Raw genomic sequence first — 19,727 nt, 5'->3', positions numbered from 1 at the left:
GTCAGAGGTTACAAGAAACACAGGTATAAAATATATTTTTCTTTAAATGTAGAGTGTCACTCAAAGGAAGAAAATATTGCATGAAAAGGCAGAAAACATGTCTGTCTTGAACATCCATGCTTCCTAAGTAATTCCTAGCACCACACCCTAGTCTTGGAAACAAATAATTCCTGAAAAATATTGGATAAAACAGGTAAGTCTTTGGAGAAATCAGCCAGAAGTGAGAATAGAGAAATAATTCAAGCATCCAAAGTAATTCCAGTTTTTAAAGTATTACAATATGGTCATGTTATTCGGTTTTGTGTAAATTGAATTGTTCGTCTTCAGTTAATCCTTAACTTTGGTTTGTTTGTTTGTTTTTTCTTTTCAGCCCCACTGTGTTCTCCTTGCCTCAAAGGAAAACTCGGCACCTGTTAAACTTGGGGGCTTTGGGGTAGCTATTCAATTAGGGGAGTCTGGACTTGTAGCTGGAGGTAAGAACACTATTTTTAAAATTTCCTTCAAAACCTCGTCACTTTCAGGCTGGTGTAAAACTTTCAGACTAAATATTAGTCCATCCTCAGTGTTTCATACCGCATTCTACCTCACCCTAACCCACCCACAAAAGTGCCATAATGTAGTTCTGAATTTAATAATTCTGTAGTCATAATTAGAATTTTAGTCCCTTAAGATAATAGACTCTGTCTTTTTACTCTTTGTATCCCTAACACTTAACAGGGAAGAGACCCAACATACAAAGATTAAAACAGTATTGGAAGAAGATGATATTTGAGGCAAAGTGACTTTTAAAGTTGAACTGGCCAAACGAAGTCAAATCTAAAATGTGTGGATTAACTACTTTCAGGTTACATCTATGGCTAATTTTTAATTTCACACTGTTTTCCTCTTTCCACTTGTGAAAGAGTCCCACTCAAGCCATCAATCTGTGTATTTGGGAAGAGCAAGCAGATGTGAGTACAGACTGATTTTATTATTAGCCAAAACAAACATAATTAGAAAATTCCCATGCCAGAAACAAAAGAAGAAAAGTTCAAATGGAAACTTTCTTCACCAGTGTACAGAGGTGGATGCTAATTACAGATTCAAGTATTTGGTTTTATTTATTCCTTGCAGTAGATTCCAGCTCAGAATGCTGCCCTGTTTTTAGTTTTGTTCTTTAGTTTTGCAAATTACTTAATTCTCCCTTCTGCAGACTACCAATCTTCTAGTCATTGCTTTATATTTTCCATCTCGAAGTACTGCCAGCCTTCACAAAGAGGAACAATATCAACAGTATTAAATTCAAATACCTAACAAATGATAAATATCAAAATAATAATCTTTTACACAGGATATTTCATTTAATTCACTGTTACTAAAACATTGAAGCAGTATTAACATAGACCATTTTCTGAAAAATGAGCCATGAGTCATAGTTGTATTCTTTAAATCATTATTTTACCACATTGCCCTCTAAAATTAAATTGTGTTCAGATTTTCTTCTTTTTTTTTTTTTTTTTTTTTTTTTGTGGTACGCGGGCCTCTCACTGTTGTGGCCCCTCCTGTTGCAGAGCACAGGCTCCGGACGCGCAGGCTCAGCGACCATGGCTCACGGGCCCAGCCGCTCCGCGGCATGTGGGATCCTCCCGGACCGGGGCACGAACCCGTGTCCCCTGCATCGGCAGGTGGACTCTCAACCACTCCACCACCAGGGAAGCCCTCTAGTTTTGCATTTTCTTCTAATCATTTCCAAGAATCTGAGAAACTGCAAGTTGAGTATAGTTTTGAAAACTGATTTTTTTCCTTCTAATTCTAATGAACTAGTAAATTCAAAAGTAATGAAAAGTTTTGAAATTTTTCATCTGTGATTAGAGGACTGACCATAAGGTCAGGTAACAAAGAACAGTTTAATCACAGAATCATTGCATCTCAGAATTCGAAGGGGCCTTAACTTCTCCAGTCTTGTAACTAATGATTGAATTCTCTCATAAAATTCCCAGCAAAGGGCTGAGCTCTAGTTTAATTCCTCACGTGGCAAAGAATTCACTGTGTCCCAGGACAGTTCATTCCATTTTTGGAAAGCTCCTAAGTATTGAAACGTTCATCCTTGCGTTGAATGGAAGTCTGTCGTCCTGTAACTTCCACCCAGTGGTCCTAATTCTGACTTTTGGAGCCACAGTAAACAATTTTAATTCTTCCATATGATAGTCATTCAGATGCTTGAAAACAGCTATAATGTTCCCCTAAGTCCTATCCAAGTTAATTTGCCTAGGTTAATTTAGCCATTCCTCACATAAAGTGGTTAAGAGTCTCCTGACTGTGCACCAAGTACAGAGCCAAAACTGAGCACAAATACAGGTACTTCCAAGCGCACAGAAGCTTGAGGTTATCACTTCTTTTGCCGTGGATCTACATTTCTGTCAGGCTGCCCAAATTGCATGAGCTTTTTGGACAACGCTGTAACACTGCTGGCTCATATTAATCGTGCAATCAACTACAAATCTTAAATTGTTGTTTTTAAACAAACGTTGCTGTTGAACTAACTCTCTCAAATCCGGTATTTGTACAACTCACCCCCATGTTAAGACTACACAATTAAATAACACATGATTTCTGACGATTACATCCTCACGGTTGATGGGATGATATGAAATAAAACGAATTCCTTTTATATGCTATATATGCTATATAATATATGCTATATTCCTTTTATATGCTATATATATTATAGTGTCTTTGTTTCTCTTGGTCTGGATCTTCATCCTGTTAGTATTTAAAATGGTATGAGCTTCATATTTTACTGTGCATCTCAACTGAAGGGGAAAAACGGATTCATTTGATTTACCCAGACATTTTTTACATGTTAATCTATTTTCCTAAAGTCCATGAATCTTTCCCCTAAATTGTATATTTTTAAAGCTGATTTTTAACCCACAGTGTGTCAGTTATGCAAAATTTATTTTTCTCAATTCTTCTAGAATTAAAATGCTTTGTGATGGTCAAAATATTGTCGTTTCTTAAACATACCTTTCCTTGCAGTCTTGAAATAACTACTTCAAGCATTGCAATGTCTTTTAAAATACAGTCTACAGATGTAGATAAGGGATAAATGATTTCTCTTATAAAAAGCTTTCATGTTGTTTAAGGTATCAATACTTTTAAAAATTTTACTATTTATCAGCTCATTTGCTAATATTTAACAGAAAGCTATTTTCCTGTCAGATTAGAATCTTTGATCACTCAGTTCTCCAAATAGAAAAGAATTCTCTCCTTTATATGTTCCATATAGTAAAAACCATTTACGTATATTTACACTTCCCCTATCTGAAACTCAGCTGTTTGGAAAACTCACTTATCCAGAATATATCTAGGAACCTAGGAAATAATTATAATAGCAGCAAGGCATTTCCTGCCCTTAATACCTGTTCATGGTTCTCTCAAGTGAGCATCTAAAGACACACTCTGAGGCTGACGTGCTTCCATTTTTCAGAAACTTTTGTGGATTCGTGTTCCTTCATACCTTGCACCTGCTCTTCCCTCTGGTTAGAACGCCTTTTGTCATTTTATGTATCTAGTTAACTAAGTATTCTTGAAGGCTGAGCTAACAATCATCTCTTAAAAGCAGGCTGATCTTCACCATCCCAAGTGAGGTAACCCTATTCCTTCTCTCCCATATTACCATAGCTATCTGGGCTACATACCTCCATGTAGCATTTGATGCAGGGATTTGTAATTATATCAAAGACTGAGGTTTGTGAGGGCAAGTGGGGGGACCATGGCTTATCTCTTGTATGCCCACAGTGGTCCTAGATTGTGTCTGGGACCTAGCAGGCACTTAGGAAATTTTTACTAAATGAAAGAATCTGGTTTCTAATGAGATTACAGTTTATAGCAGATTTTATGCAAAAATTAGGAGAAGACAAGGCTAGAGTAAGCATAGTGAAAGAAAAGAAATGAAAGCCTGACAGAAAGAAATACATTGAGCAGACACCAAAAGTTGGAAAGCACAGCAGCCTTTTGGTACTGAAGAAATGAACCCTTGCATACCTCTGAAGTTCCCAAGGGCAATTTTGGTTCCATACCAGAGTTCTTTCATTGGTATCCACAATGATAATTCTGAGTCATCAGGAAGAGGTTAAATTATGTACAGCATCTTGCGTAAGAGAAGTCAGGAAATTGTACAAAGAGAGCCATCCCAAATTATTAAAGTAAAAAGGTTTCGGTGCGTAAAGATCCAGGTCCTGAAGTATTGAATGCGTACCTATTCAGAACAGCTCTCCCCACCCTGAGGTTCTAGGTAATAAGCTTTTATTATATTATCAAAAAAGGTAACATTTAAATGTACATCGGAAGTGTCTCATATACAGTGACATTTAATTTGGCTTGGTAATTGGCCTCCCATTCTTAGAATTCTGTGGTCAAAGTCATAAAAATCAAGTGACCACAAAGAAGGAAAAGTCAAGTGATCACAGACCAGGAAATTGAGGAGGTTGGTGTATGTTAAAGGTTGACTCCAGTCCTTTCACACCTCCCGATCTTCATGCAATAAAAAAAATCATTCCTGTGTATTCTTTCTACCATGGTCTTTTCCCCTTTCATCTATGAGCAGATTCTTGAACCAAAAGACATGTATATTCCTCAAGGATGAACCCTAATTCTCCAGAACCAGGGTAGTCTTCAATATGGATAAATGGAAAGAACCTCCCCTGGATGTCTGGGGCTGGCTGTGGTGGCTCTGACTAGTCCCAGATTGAGGCCTACATTTTGAGATGCTTGGTCCTGCCTTGTAAGGGAAATAGTAGGAGTCAAGTTGAGTTTCAAAGCAGTATCCCAACTGTCAGCAGGTACCTGGCTGGTGCCCTGGTACCAGTACTCTGATCTCTTACCCTGCTTTTCCCTACTCTTACCAGCTCCTGTCCATCAGACCAAGGCAAATTCTCCAAGGGCACTGCCCTATCCAGGCTATTAATGAAGTAGAAGGCTTAGTTCTCATCATTTGAACTTCTTTTTGTTACTTGAGGAAACCAAATGGGGCAATATGGAAATAAAAATCTTTCCTTCTAACCAGTAGAGTTTTCACTGATCTACTATACATTTTAAATAAAAATATTTTCACTCCCTGAACCCTGAACTTAATCTCTTCTATTATGGGGGAAGGAGAGGAACCATTATGATCTGCAGCAAAGGAATATTCCCAGGACACAAGCTACGAGCTGCTTTATCCTTCTCATCCCAACCAGGTTTGACAATCACCAACAAGACTTTTATGATATATTCTCTCTAGCTGGATTAGAAGATCTCTGAGGTCTGTGTTTAAACTCTGATCACAGTTCTGAGCTCTACATAAAGTTTTGTGCAAGCTTCAAAATAAAAATTATCTTGGACTCGTGATGATGAGGGTGGGGCTGTAGAGGGAAAGGGAGGAGAGGAGGAGCCTGCATAGAGCTAGAAGAGCTGCCAAGTCTGGTGGGCAGTTCCCCTCCCACAGTAATTTCCCTACAGGGTACAAGCCTTTCGTTCTCCAGTAGAAGAAAAGACTTCTTTTGGGATGGTGAGTTAAAGATGGTTACTAGTGTAGAAACAACTGCTTTCAGATTCCTTCCTGAAACCTAACTTTGATAGGAAAAAAAGAAAAAAGCATTTCAAAGAAGATAGAAGTCAAAGAAGATTGAATGGGAGGAGCTTCATGATTTTACTTTGGTTTATGTCATATATTTGCTCTCATTCTGTTCAAATGTTAACATTTGGAGGAAGCTAAAAAATCTTATTATAACAAAATCTTACTAACCATTGGTAATTGCTGCAATTAATTCCTAAAATCAACCGAACAAGATTTCAGATTCATATTCCAAATAAAAGTTCTAAGCATTAGGTTTAATTTGAGAATTTCTATTTGACAGTCAAAAGTAATCTTTTCCTCTACAGATATTTTCTCACTTGCCCCCCCCCCGCCCCTGCCTCTGCTCTGTATTTTGAGTAATTTTCAAACTTGTGAAAATTAGAAAATTTAAACAACTTCTTCATGAAGCAACAAATAGGTAAATACTTACCATGCATCCTATGGAATTCAGTAGGAAGTAACAGTGTTAGAAGACAAAGTACCTCTCCTGGGCTCAATACTTTCAAGACGTGATTAGATAAAAATTTTTTTCTTTCTGCCTTTTTTCCTTGATTTTATAGAGGAGGGGAGAGGTGGTAAGAGAATATTTGCATTGTTAACCTTGTCATTCACACTGTTATTGTTCTCGTATTTTCAGTTTTCAAATGGGAAACAAAAAGCCCATTTTATGTAAACATTTTTCCTTGATGTTGTCATTTTAAATGTAGGACGAGTTGGAACACCTCATTTTATGGCCCCAGAAGTTGTCAAAAGAGAGCCTTACGGAAAACCTGTAGATGTCTGGGGTTGTGGCGTGATCCTTTTTATCCTGCTAAGCGGTTGTTTGCCTTTTTATGGAACCAAGGAAAGATTGTTTGAAGGCATTATTAAAGGAAAATATAAGGTAACATATTGTGAACGTTTTATTTTTCCATTGAGATTAAATTATTCTGAAAAATGTGTTTTGAAGTTGCTGTCTGTCTTTGGATTACTTTCTGGTTGTCACATAGTCACCCAGTCAGAGATGCTTGCATCATTGATCCACCAGCCTTGTTAGGCAACAAAGGCCTCAAATAAATTTGACCCTGTCGGCCGAACTGTCATCCAGGTGACTGGCTTTAAAACAACTATTGCCTCACCCCTCCCTTCTCATTCCCTCTGTGCTGCCTCTAAAGTCTATCCCATGTATTTGGATTCCAACTCTGTGTTCAGTCCAGAAAACAGGGTCCCCACTCGTCTTTGATACAGTGTAAAAACCAGAGATCAGATGGATGTTCCCCTTTTCCTCCATGTGCTAAATCAACAGTGTAAGAGTCCTGGGCTCTCAGAGTCATAAAGCCACACTAAAATCAAATTTTTTTACCACAAGTACATTCTAGCAAAACTGCCTCTTTAGCTAAGTCAAAGAAATTGGTTAGTGCCCTACTTATTTCAAATAAAATTCTAGCTCAGGGAAAGAATTTGGACTGCTCCTTGGAATTTATTGTGAGCAAATTTGACCTTTTATTTTACCCTGGGTAAGGTGTTTGTGACAAACCTGTGCCCAGATTTTATAGTTTCCATTAGCTGTCTGGTGACCGAACCCACTTATTCAGGCTAAGCTGGAAAATAAACTTCTTTGGCCCTTCTTTGTGTAATTTGAGAAAAGGGCTTTATTTTTATTACTTTTTGCTTGATTTGTAAAGTTAAAATGGAAATTTCATCCAGGTAATTAGTCACTCTTTATCTTAATTTTAGATTTAGTGTCTATTAGCCTTTATTTGATTTTGCTTTATCATACATGTTATTTTATTGCATTTTATGTAGTCAGCCAGCACAGCTGAAAAATTTGCCATTTACCTTCCAGGATAAACTGAAATGCCAATATCACAATGGCATTTCATAATATAATTTAGAGCCATTTTGGTGTGATTTAAATATTTATATTCATCTTTGGCTACTGTGAATTGGAAACTGCATGTACTATTCACAGACTCCTGATTAGTACATTATTACTTTCATTACCAAGTAATTTAAGACGTCATTACTGACATTATAAGTGGCTATACCAAAAAGACCTAGGGGGTTCTTAGAAATACGCTTAAGGTTGGTTTCACTACCCGAGCTCTTATACTTTACTGCCCTGTACTACCTTGTATGGCTGACAGAATAGGATGCTCTGTATGGGAAGCACAGAGGAGTATGTGTCTGGATATCAAATCAGGGCAGCTTATTTTGAGGAAGTTCTTTTTCCTCCCGTTATTATTAACACATGTACTTTCTGTTCAACAGAATCACTGTTTCATTTTCAGCCATGCCTGGCAACATAAAACGATACACACAGGTTTATATAACACTACACTCCAAAACTGTGAGGCCCCTAAAGTTTTTTTTTTTTCCAATTCCTCAGTTATGTTAGAATTTTACATGGGACTTGAAACAAATAAAGAAAAAGAAAAAAAAAGAAATGAAAGGTAAAGTAGTTTCAGAGTTGTAGCCTTATCCTTTAAGCCATAACTGAAGCTTGTGGAAGTGAGAAGGTGAGAATCGTCTGTACTTTTTTTCCCTTGGGCTTTATGTACCATCAGCTTATAAAGGCATACAGGTTTGTCTTTTATTTTATTTGGATTATGATATATGCCAAAACTCTGTTAACAGAGAAAGATGTTTTAAGTATAGGTTTTTCTGCTTCTCTTAGAGTCAGTTGACCACTGGGGAATAAAATCAATCCTTTCAAGGTAACTAAAAGTCTCAGGAAACTGCTTGTAAGTAATCATCCCCCTCCAATCCCTTGAAATTGTAAGTGGCTATCAGGAATGCACGGTTATGGCTTTCTGGTTGAAGTTTGCCAAGTGAAATCACAGATACTAGCATATGAAAATAAACACAATAATGCATCAGCATAATAATAATACTAGCAATAATGATAGCTAACTCATACATAGCACTTACTATGTTCCAGGAACTATTCTAAGCACTTTACTTATATTAACTCTTTTCATCCTCACAGCGGCTTATGACGTAGGTACCATATATTAAAATCTCCCACCTGCCTTTTTGAGTTATAAGCATTCGCTAATAATAGAATTCTTCTTTTGTGTTTGTTCTGTTGCTAACTTCCTGGTTTCCAAGGCAATGTGCTTCATTCCAACAGCTTCTGGTATTTGATTTTGTCTATTTTTAAAGCATTGAATAGTTATCTTTGTTTCTTTGTTTAAAAAAAAAAACTTGGACTGTTCACATATGTCCAAAAATTTGTTTGAAAATTTCCTATTCTTAGCATTATAGTATAATATAGTCAGATGGATGGTGGCAGCTATACCATAATTTCTGTACCTGGGGGTTTGAAGCTTTGAGGTTAATTCGTATTTACTATTACTTGGCTAACCTCACCTCTCACTTATATTCATGGCTTTCCTTACAAAAGCCTCAGGTTTTCAGCATCTTAGTTTGAAGTATAGATCCATCTCTACCATCAGTGATGAACCTATTGGGCCTTTAAAAAAAATACTGTGCTGTGATTGTGTCTGCATTTATTTTTACATTTTTTATTACTGAAAATTTCTAACAAACAAAATAGTAGAGATAATAGTATAATGAACCCCCAGCTTTAACACTTATCAACGTACAGCCAGCCTTGTTTTATCTATATTCCACATGCTACTAGATTATTTTGAAGCAGATCTCAAAAATATCATTTTATCACCCTGGTCGCCCTTAACAAAATAAATATTAAAATCCTTGATCTCTATGAGTATTTTCAAGAAAATTTTGATGACATATTTTAAATGTAGTACATTTAAATTGTCATAGTTTATAAACTACTACTGGTCTTAAATGATTTTAATTTAACTTTTTATTCTTGTTTACTAGCTTACTTGATCTTTTAAGGTCAATATGAGAGAATACTATTTAGCTAAAATATATGCTAACATTTAATTTCAATTAATTTTTTTATAAAGGACAGAAATATATTTCACAAAGTCTCTAAAAGATACAGTGTCATCTTATATCACTTATTTCTGGATAGCCAGTTGGTATCTACACAGCAGGAGTCCTTAGCTGCCTGGCTTTAGTATTCAAATAAGTGAGACTGTTTTATAGCCCTGTTTTGTTCCCCCTTATGTACTCAACCTCCCAAATTAATTTCAACTAGTCTTCTCTGCCAAAGGAAGAGAAAACCCTGGATTGGGCTTCCTCATAAAAAGGACTGCGGAGTATACTTCTCAACCTCTATTCACTTCAGAAGTCTTACCACCACTTTCAGATGATTTCTCAACCCCTTTCCTGAGGACAGATCATTCAGACTTTAAAGACTACATCAGCTCCAAGATGGGGAAGAGGAAACAAGGCTATCTAAGCCCCATCTAATCACATACTTCCTTATTTCAAACTCGTCAACTGATCACAATTTCAGTAGGATGACAATATTTCAACAGTCTCATGGTATTCATTTAATTAAGGAATCTGACAAGAGAAGTGACTATCGTTTGGAATTCTGCCTGTTAGAAAAAGAAAATGGAACATTTTCCACTCCACGTCTACTAGAACAAAGCCTTACGTTAGCCAGAGCGAAATGTCTAATACTAACCCTTGGCGAGATCATAATGATTCATGTGTACTGTGATGCAAGTTGTGATTTCATTTGCCTTTAACCTGTTGTGGACTTTATTCTGCATCTTTCTCCCTTAGGTGACAAAGGTCTCTGCCACTTAAAGCCATGGCATTGCGTAAAGCTCCTGGCACCAGGCAGCTCCCATGAGCTCACCCAATCAGTCAGTTTCCTCATATTAAATAGGGAGTGAGACCCTACTCCATCTCTACCCTCCTGTCCCCACTTACCTTCCCAACTCCAAGCCCTAAGCATTGCTTTCCATTTTTTTCCTGGTTCCTGGTCTCAGACATACCTCTTTTCCCAGGAGCCTTCCAACTCTTCCTCATAGATCCACAGCCTTCCTCACAAGCTGTGTGTCTTAGGAACAACTCATAATTTTTTTGTTTGACTTTAGTTAATTTACCTTGTGGCTTAGTTGTCTCATCTCTAAAAGAGAAAGAAAAGTAACTTCTTTAATAACAGTATACAAGTGAATTGGGTTTTTTGTAAGGCCTTTAGTAATGGTATATTTTTTCCTAAATACTGAAAATGACATACAGTGACCAAAGTCTCCTATTAATAAAAGCTACTTTGCATAGCTTCACAATTACTGCCAATTCCAAGTTTTAAAAGCAAAATATTTAAAATATTTCTTCAAATTTTTAAATTTTATTTTAGTCCTTTCTGGATCAAAGTATTCTAACCTTTTTAGAGTCTACATTCTAGACTCTTTATTTTAGCTGAGGTAGAACCTGGAATCATGAATGTTCTATTCTTCAATTATTAAAAATATTATTACATATATAGCAAGAAGAACATGTATAACAAATAGTTACTCCTGCAAATTCTCATGTATTGGACAACAACAGAAAAAGAATTGCATCTGTCCTCTTCTTCCTTAGAAAGCAAGCCTTTAGAATCAGATTTCTCCACCCTGCTCCAAGAATTTTATTCATGTTGAAACAGCATAGGAATATTAAATAACAGAGAATGTTAACTTCTCACTGGACATAACTGTAATTTTCCTTTTTCCTCCTCTTCAGATGAATCCAAGGCAGTGGAGCCATATCTCTGAAAGTGCCAAAGACCTAGTACGCCGCATGCTGATGCTGGATCCTGCTGAAAGGATCACTGTTTATGAAGCGCTGAATCACCCATGGCTTAAGGTACATGAGCTCATAGGTGGCCATCTACACTTTGTTTAAACAGTTCCAGTGACAGGAATGCATTGCTCTGTAAGGTGCCCCTTTCCACCCTTTTTTTTTTCCTGAGCATTTTTTCGTTACAGTTTTGTTCGTCTTATTTGCTGTTTCTGTACATCCTCTGTAAACATCTAAGAAGATGTACCATTCGAGTGACATTCAGCTCTCATCACAAGAGGGTACAAAAGCGGATTAAGGCAGAATCCATCAGGGAGGAAGGCCTATTTGTTCTCTACCAACACATGTTCCAAAGATGTGCAACATGAACAACGGAAATAGCACTCAACTGTGTGATAATTAAAAAGTGATTATCATTATTTTGGGTGTGAATGTGTACTTCATAGCATTATTTTTATTTCAGTAGATACTAGATATGGGTTTATCATCTTAGGAAAGAGGCAGATTTTAAAAGTTCTTTTTATATCCCATCCTGCTGATGAAGTATTAAAGGTATAACTTGGGACTTCAATGAGACAGTACTATTTGATGAAGACATTACACTGCTCAACAGTTCCAGGAAATTCTCACTTTACATGTGAGAAAACTAAGCCTCAGAGAGGTTAAGAATCTTGCCCCAAGTCACAGAAGTTGTCAGTGGTGGAGCCAGGATTTTAATTCAGCCTGCCACACCCCCTTCCTTTGTACTCAAGATCCTATCCAGTTCACTTACTCAAGGTCACTGCTCTCACATGTGTCCGCTTACTGGCATCATCAACTTCCTACCTCTGTTGGATCTAACAAGCTACAGTTTATTTTTATTACACACACACACATCTTCTCCTGACCTTACCACCCCCTCCAGCTTCTACCCCTATTCTCTGCTCTCCTTGACAGCAAAACTCCTAGAAAGATTTATCTCTACTCACTTTCTCCAGTTTCTCCCATCTCTTTGTCTTGAACCCACCCTAGCCAGGTTTGCAATCCTACCAACTCCACTAAAATAGCTCTTGTCAAGTCACTGCTGACCTTCACATTGCTGAGTCTAGTGGCGAAATATCAGGTTTCTCCCTCTTGGCATATCAGCAACATTTGACATCCATCCTTCCAAAACACTGTCCTCCCTTGGCTTCAGGACACCTTGCTCTCCTGGTTTCCCTTCTACCTCTCTGGCTGCTCCTTTTCAGATGGTGCTGATTCTTTCTCATCTCCCCCAGCCAGGTCTTCACAGTGGGGTGCCACAGCCCCTCCTCCTTCTGTCTACACTCAGACCCTTGGAAACCTCATCTAGTTTTAATGGCTTTAAATGCTATCTGTACACCCTGAATTTATACCTTTAGGCTAGGCCCTGTCCCCTGAGGTATTCTTAATTTAGTTTACAGTTTTGCTCCCCAATACCTGTCTCATTTCACCCCTTACTACTCTCCTCTTCTCACTTTGTTCCCTCACGTTGGCCTCCTTGCTGTTCCTCAGCAGGCCCATACTTGCCTCATTGCCTCTGTGTTAGTCGTGCCCTTTCCCTAGAATACTCTTCCCCAAGGTATCCTCATGACTTATTCCCTCACCATCTTCAGGTCTTTGCTTATACATCAGCTTCTTAGTAAGATCTTCCCTGACCACCCAATTTAAAATTTGAGAGAAGGAATGTTCCCTGCCACCAGTATTCCCTATCCCCCTTCCCTGCCTTAGTTTTTTCCATAGTGTTGGTCACCATGAGACATACTTATATTTTACTTATTTGTTTATCTGTCTACTCCCATAAAATATAAGCTGCATAAGAGTGGGAATTTTTCGCAGTTGGTTCACTTCTGTATAGAACCTTTGAAAGTGTCTGACATGTAGTAGGTGCTCATAAATATTAGTTAATGATTTAATGAGTGAATGAATAAATGTTCATACTACTATACCATGCTACCTCCCCAGAAATTATGCAAAATAATAATGTATATTTAAACATAGATTAATAATGTATCTTAACAGTGATGACAAGGAATAATAATATTATCAAACAATGTTGAGATTCCAGTGGATCTTGATTCTCCTTAAGAATATTACTTCTCACATCTGCATTCAACCCTCTGATACTTGGTTCTAGTTATTCTTGACTTGAATTTCCCCAGTTGTAGCTATTCCTGAAAAGAGTAAACAGTTCTGAGATACTTTCTTGTACTTATTTTCTCCCAGAAATAAACCATTTGGGGGGACTCCTATTTTTCCTTTGCCTCAGTTTCTCATAATGGGGATCTTTTGTTTGTTTGAAGCTAGTTTAAATGCCAAATAACAGTGAAAATGGCAGCCATATTAGTCATTTTTAAGATCCTTTGGAAAATTTGGCTTTCATTATCTTGCATATCTTGACTAATAACATTTATTTTTGGAAACCCTTATCCCTGCAATGATTATAGTTCTTTTTCCAAATAATCTGAGCTTAATACACAATAGATTTCTGGCACCAGAAACACAAAAGACAAAAAGTGTCCGTAACTTAAATGAAAAAATTCCAGGAGGCTGTTTGAGCTTAGTGTCACGTGCCATGTCTGAACTACAGTTTACCTTCGCTGCAGTGTGTAATCTGAAGATGGAAGAATTCAATGAGAATATTATCTAGCTGATGAGAACAGGCTTATATTTCAGTACTTTTCCATGTATACTTTTAAATCATTTCTGTGCATATAAGTGGTGGTAATTTTGCAATGGCTAAAATTTAAGCTATGGGGCTTCCGTGGTGGCGCAGTGGTTGAGAGTCCACCTGCCGATGCAGGGGACACGGGTTCGTGCCCCGGTCTGGGAGGATCCCACATGCCGCGGAGCGGCTGGACCCGTGAGCCATGGCCGCTGAGCCTGCGCGTCCGGAGCCTGTGCTCCGCAACAGGAGAGGCCACAACAGTGAGAGGCCCGCGTAGCGCAAAAAAAAAAAAAAAAAAATTAAGCTATGGTTTAAATATGAAAAACTCCTGAATAACTGCAATGTAGAGAAATAAAATGATGAAAATCCTTGTAATGAAGAGTACCCAAAGTCATGATACCGTTGTTTTATGTCCAAAACAATTATTATTTCTTTGGCAAACCACAAAAAAAAGTCCTGTTCAATCATACCATCTCAAAAGGGAATTTGAGTAAATAGACCAATTAATATGTGAGTGTCTTGTGGTTGTTAAATTATATGTATTTAACACTTTTATCTAAATTAGTGCTGTTTGCTGTAAATATTCATTCCAACAAAAGTAAGGCCAAATAAGATTGTAATTTTCTTATAAACGACTGAGCTCTTTTCACACCCTTTGTAGCCTTAATATATATAGACTCCAAGTATATTGACTATAATAAAGACAAAAAGGGTATTTATATTAGGCTAATCAATTTGAATTTTGGAAAAATCAATCAACACACCAATTAAATGTATATTCAGCATCTAGTGTGCACAAGGGACGGTGAATCAAGTACTTCATTAAAGTGTAAGACACGTTGCTATAGACATTTTTCTGAATTCATATTACATTACTTTTAGTTTCAGGTAGGACTGTTTAATACAGAAAAATATTATTTTTTTTCTTTTGTCTCATTTTTATAATGCTTTGAGGTTGTTATTATTTACTTGTTTTCTGGTATGAGGTACCTTAACAGACTTTTTTTTTCAATCTTGTGATTTCATCTGCTTAGAAAATATCAGGAATCATAATTTAAGCAGAATTTTATTAAAAAAAATTTTTTGGCTATGTCCGTATCTCTCTCTCCACTTCACCTTAGTGAATGGTGAGCAGAAGAGGTGTTCACTAGAAATAGAGTTCACAGTCTGCTATGCATTAAACTTCCCAACCTATTAGAGAGAAAGGCATAGTCAGCCCGTTAAATGAATTTTCAAATGCTGTTAATATAACATAAAGAAACAGAAGGATAACTTCAAAGAAGTCACACGTGAGAAGCACCTCACAAGAATACAGAAGTATGAGCCCAGGAAGACTAATGCGGGGCATGAGAGGTCACTGTAGGCCAGCGCTCCAGAGAGGGCTGCACGTAACATGTTAGTAGGACTGAAGGGGGCCCATGTGGGAGGTACAGAGGAGCACAGGCAAAACATTATAAGTGTTCAGGGCATTCAGGGATGGGGTCAGGGTACACTGGCATAATACAAAAGTCAGCTATTTGAAGGGTTGCAGTAGTAGTAGCCTGAAAATTTGGTTTGAGGGAAGAATATATCTAGAATGCCAAACTAGGTACTTTAGATATTAGGGTATAGAGAGTTAAAAGCTACTGCAAGCTTTTGAGCAATGATACAGGGCAAGCAGTATGCTCATATAATTCCTGTGGACACTGTGCACAGGTGGGTTGCCTGTCGGGATGCAAGCAGTAGAAGCAAAGAGATCCTATAGAAGCTGGGCTGTCCAGTTACGAAGCGACAGGGGCCTGGAGCAGGGAGTAAAAGTGGGAGTGGGAAAGAAATACCCAGACCAAGAGCGATTAAGGAAGGAAAATTGATGAAGCTCAGTTGAGTGATTCAAGATATTCAGAATTAGGAAGCCTGTAGAAGGGTTAAACATGTAGAGTGGAAGTGATGTATTTTAAACTTTCAAAATTTAAATTTAATTTAGTTGAGATTTTCTTGGTTCTTAGTATGAAGAGTACTTCTGGATACTCTGCTGCACATTTTTAGTATTATTATGTTATGAGACTATGATTCTTATTTAAATCTTCTATTTTGGTAGGCAGTTAACCCAATTAGGTTCAGAATACATGTCCTAGTCCACTTCTATGGGCTGTGATTCAAATGCCAATTTCATTTTCAATGCCTTTGCAATACTCATCTAGTCTGTCCCACTTGTATGCTACCCAGAGGCTCATTTGGAACCTGGGAGGTACTTCATAAACCATAGTTTAGTCTCAAAGTTCTTGCTCTGTTGGTTGTCATTGGTTTTACACATGGGTATACTAGGGATGTGCCAAAGCCCCTCCTTCCCCAGCTGCCTCTTCTTTGTAATCCTGCCCCTGTTCTCTAGGGGTGGGGTGCCACCTCTTTGCTCTTCTTTGCTTCAGGCAGGGCTGGTTTGGTAGAAAGTGTTCTGAGGGGGAGGAACTTGGCTTCTTTCATGGTGATCCCCTGGAATGGAGTGGGTGAAGTCAAAAGGCTTCTGTCCTGCAGAGCCAACCTCTTCTCAGTCCTTTGGCTAAAGAGAGGAGGCTTTTCTTGGGGGTCATTTTGTCTGCGCTCCCCTGGGAGTTTCCAGGTTGTGGGCTGCTCTCACACCCAGGTGAGGATATGTTAGGAGGCCAAAAAAACACCCAGATATATCACCACAGGATCACACCTCTGAGTCCTAGGGTCCCTCCGCTGTCGGACTTCTTTTCTCTAGCTTTCAATCTTCTGTTAGCTGCTTTCACTTTTGAGTCATTAATTTCCTTGTTATCAAGAACTCTTAACTAAAAAAAGTAGACTTTGGAAAAAGAAGAGTTTATTCTGTGGATTGGGGAGTGCTTTAAAAATCAGCTCCAATGCCTGTTTCTGGCTCTAGAATCCAGACATGACATGTATCTTTCAAGCCGCTTTCCCCAGGCCCTCTCTCTCTCTCTCTGTCTCTCTCTCTCTGTCTCTCTCTTCTCTTTCTCTCTCTCTCTCTCTCTCTCTCACTCACACACACACACTAGGCGTCAGCCAGAGACTTGATCACAGTTGTACTATCTGCAAAGACTACAAAGGGCTTGAGAAAGGGAATGAAACCCCCCTTTTTCTTAAAAAGCAGTGGAAATTTTTGCTGTTACATATGCCTAAAATGTTGAACAATTTCATTTTAAGTGAAATTTAGTTAGATTTTAGCCTCAGTTCAGTAGTAGTAATAAGGAAAGACCCCCTACTAGCTCTGTCCAATAAGAATTTTCTGCCGTGAGGGCAGTGTTTATATCTGCACTGTCCAATGTGATAGACACTAGCCACATGTTGGCTGTTTAGTGCTTGAAATGTGGCTAGTACAACTGAATATTTAATTATATTTAAATATTTATCATATTATTATATCTAAAATATGTAAATATATCTTACCTAGTGGCTACTATACTGGACATAGCAGCCTTAGACTCTATTCAAAAACATACTGTAACTAGGTTCACCTTTTTTGGAAATGAATAAAGTGAGTAAGTTTTAAAAATTAAAAATGTGTTACAGATTTGTTCCTCTGTAATTCTCACTGTTCTATTTTTACCTTTTTTCTTATGTAATAGGAACATGTTTTCAGTTAGAAAATAGCCAAGATTATTTAGTAAACTATTTGTTCTCACACACACACTTTTAAAAGCTCCTAAACTTTTTTATGTCGGAGATTTCCATGTCTTGACTAATAAAAGTGATTATTAAAACTCAGGGAAACCAAACATGTACCTATACAGCATCTCATTTAATCTTCATAACAATCCTATAAGATTAGTTTGCAAAAAGGCACAACTGATACTGAGAGAATGTAAGGTCATACAGCTAGACCTAAATGACCCAGAATTTGAACAAAAGTCTTTCAACTCCAGGACCGTTGTCTTCCTACTATACCATGCGGTACCTTTTTGTTTGTTTGTTTTCTTCTTGTTGTTTATAAAACCTTCCCTGGGGTTTTTTTTCCCCTGTATTCTATCACAATACAAAATAATTTTGATTCAAAAAATAATGTAAAACCCATTTTGATGTTTGTTCTTCAGTGTACGTTAATTAAATATCACCAGACCTAACACAAGTAAAATTTGTAATCTACAAGCAATAACAAATCCATGAAAAGATTCCATTGCTTGTTCTAAAATAGTAATTTTATCCTTCTCTCTGCTAGTTAATTATTTGATAAATTCTTATGTCTTCTGTATTGGTGAACCTATTTTGGCTCAGTGCAGGAAAAGGATGTTAAGCCCCTAAAGATAATGAAATTATTTCTAAGATGTTTAGCACATGGAAACTAGCAGAAATAAAACTTGGAGTCATTTTGACATTTGAGTGTTGTATGTGTACTCAAAATTATCATTTTGCTCTCCAGGGAACTCTTGTTACTCTTAGTCATTAATACAGAAAATAAATTTTCAAGTGTTTGTATTCATTCCTTAGGAATTTTCACTGGTAATGAGGTGAAGCGTTGACAGGACTGACTGTAAAATCCTACTTAAATTCAAAAGTAAATTTGTAAGTACATGATACCAAAACATTTGATTTTAGAAGTAGTTCACATACAAAGAGAACTTTTAGTTACAAAATAATAATAATGTGATCTTGGACTTAATTTGAAAATATTATATGGTATCCAGGTGGCAAATAAACACATGCAAAGATGGTCAACATCATTAGTCATTAGAGAAATACAAATTAACACCACAACGAAATACCTATACACACATATATCAGAATGGCTAAAATCAAAAAGACTAAACACACCAAGTGTAGGTGCAGATGTTGAACAACTGGAACTTATACAATCCTATGGGAATGTAAAATGGTACAACCACTTTGGGAAACTATTGGCAGTTTCTTAAAAAGTTAAACATACTCTTATAAAATGACCCAGCCATTCTACTCCTAAGTATTTACCTAAGAGAAATGAAACATATATCCATACAGAGACTTGTACATTAATGTCCACAGCATCCTTATACATAATAGGCAAAAATTGGAAACAACCCAGGGTCCATCAACAGGTGACTGAATAAACAAGTTTATGGTACATCTATACAATGGAATACCCCTCAGCAATAAAAAGGAATGAACTATTGGTACATGCAACAACATGGGTGAAGTTAAAATATTTAGGCTGAGTGAATGAAGTTGGACAATAATTAACATGTACTGTATTATTCCATCTATATAAAATTATAGAAAATGCAAACTAATCTCAGGTAACGGGAGAGTAGATCAGTGATTGCCTGGGGATGGGGAAGGGGATGACAGAGACACAAGGAAGCTTTTGAGAGTGATGGATATGTTCATTATGATTGTGGTGATGGTTTTATGTTTATATACATATGTCAAAACTTATCCCATCGTACATGTGCAGTTAATTGTATGCTAATTATACCTCAGTAAAACTTTTTCGGGAAAACAAAACAAATTACATTCAGAGTCTATCTCCCTTTCACCCTTTTTATTGTTTCCATCTGGTTTCATCTACCATCATCTCTCCCCTGGATTACTACAATAACCTCCTAACTGGTCTCCCTGCCTTTTTTTTTAAACCCTCGCCCCCTTCCAATCTATTCTCAACACAACAACCAGAGTGTTCCTCTAAACTTGTCAGATCACGTCACTCCAGCTCAAAAACCCCCCAGTTGCTCCATCTCCCACTCAGAATAAAAGCCAAAGGCCCTTTATGCCCTCCACCAGCCTTGCCACTTCTCTAATCTGACCTACTATTTACTCCACACACGGGTCTCCTTGCTATTTATTGAAAATTTCGGATACCTCTCTCCTTTGAAAGGCCTTTGC

General features: G+C 37.4%; 1 protein-coding gene across 6 annotated transcripts in view; it reads left to right on the top strand.

Moving 5' to 3' along the window:
- CASK (calcium/calmodulin dependent serine protein kinase) overlaps positions 1 to 19,727 on the top strand; it is a 385,576-nt gene that overhangs the window by 248,537 nt on the left and 117,312 nt on the right. For all 6 annotated transcript variants that reach the window (XM_082681940.1, XM_082681938.1, XM_082681939.1 and 3 more), the window contains 3 exons: positions 371 to 473; positions 6,307 to 6,482; positions 11,195 to 11,317. In XM_082681940.1, the coding sequence (XP_082538066.1) occupies positions 371 to 473; positions 6,307 to 6,482; positions 11,195 to 11,317 (402 nt within the window). The remainder of the gene's footprint in view (positions 1 to 370; positions 474 to 6,306; positions 6,483 to 11,194; positions 11,318 to 19,727) is intronic.

Source organism: Grampus griseus (assembly GCF_964374135.1).
Source record: "Grampus griseus genome assembly, chromosome: X".
Classification (NCBI taxonomy): domain Eukaryota; kingdom Metazoa; phylum Chordata; class Mammalia; order Artiodactyla; family Delphinidae; genus Grampus; species Grampus griseus.
This window is presented reverse-complemented; position numbering and strand designations above follow the sequence as displayed.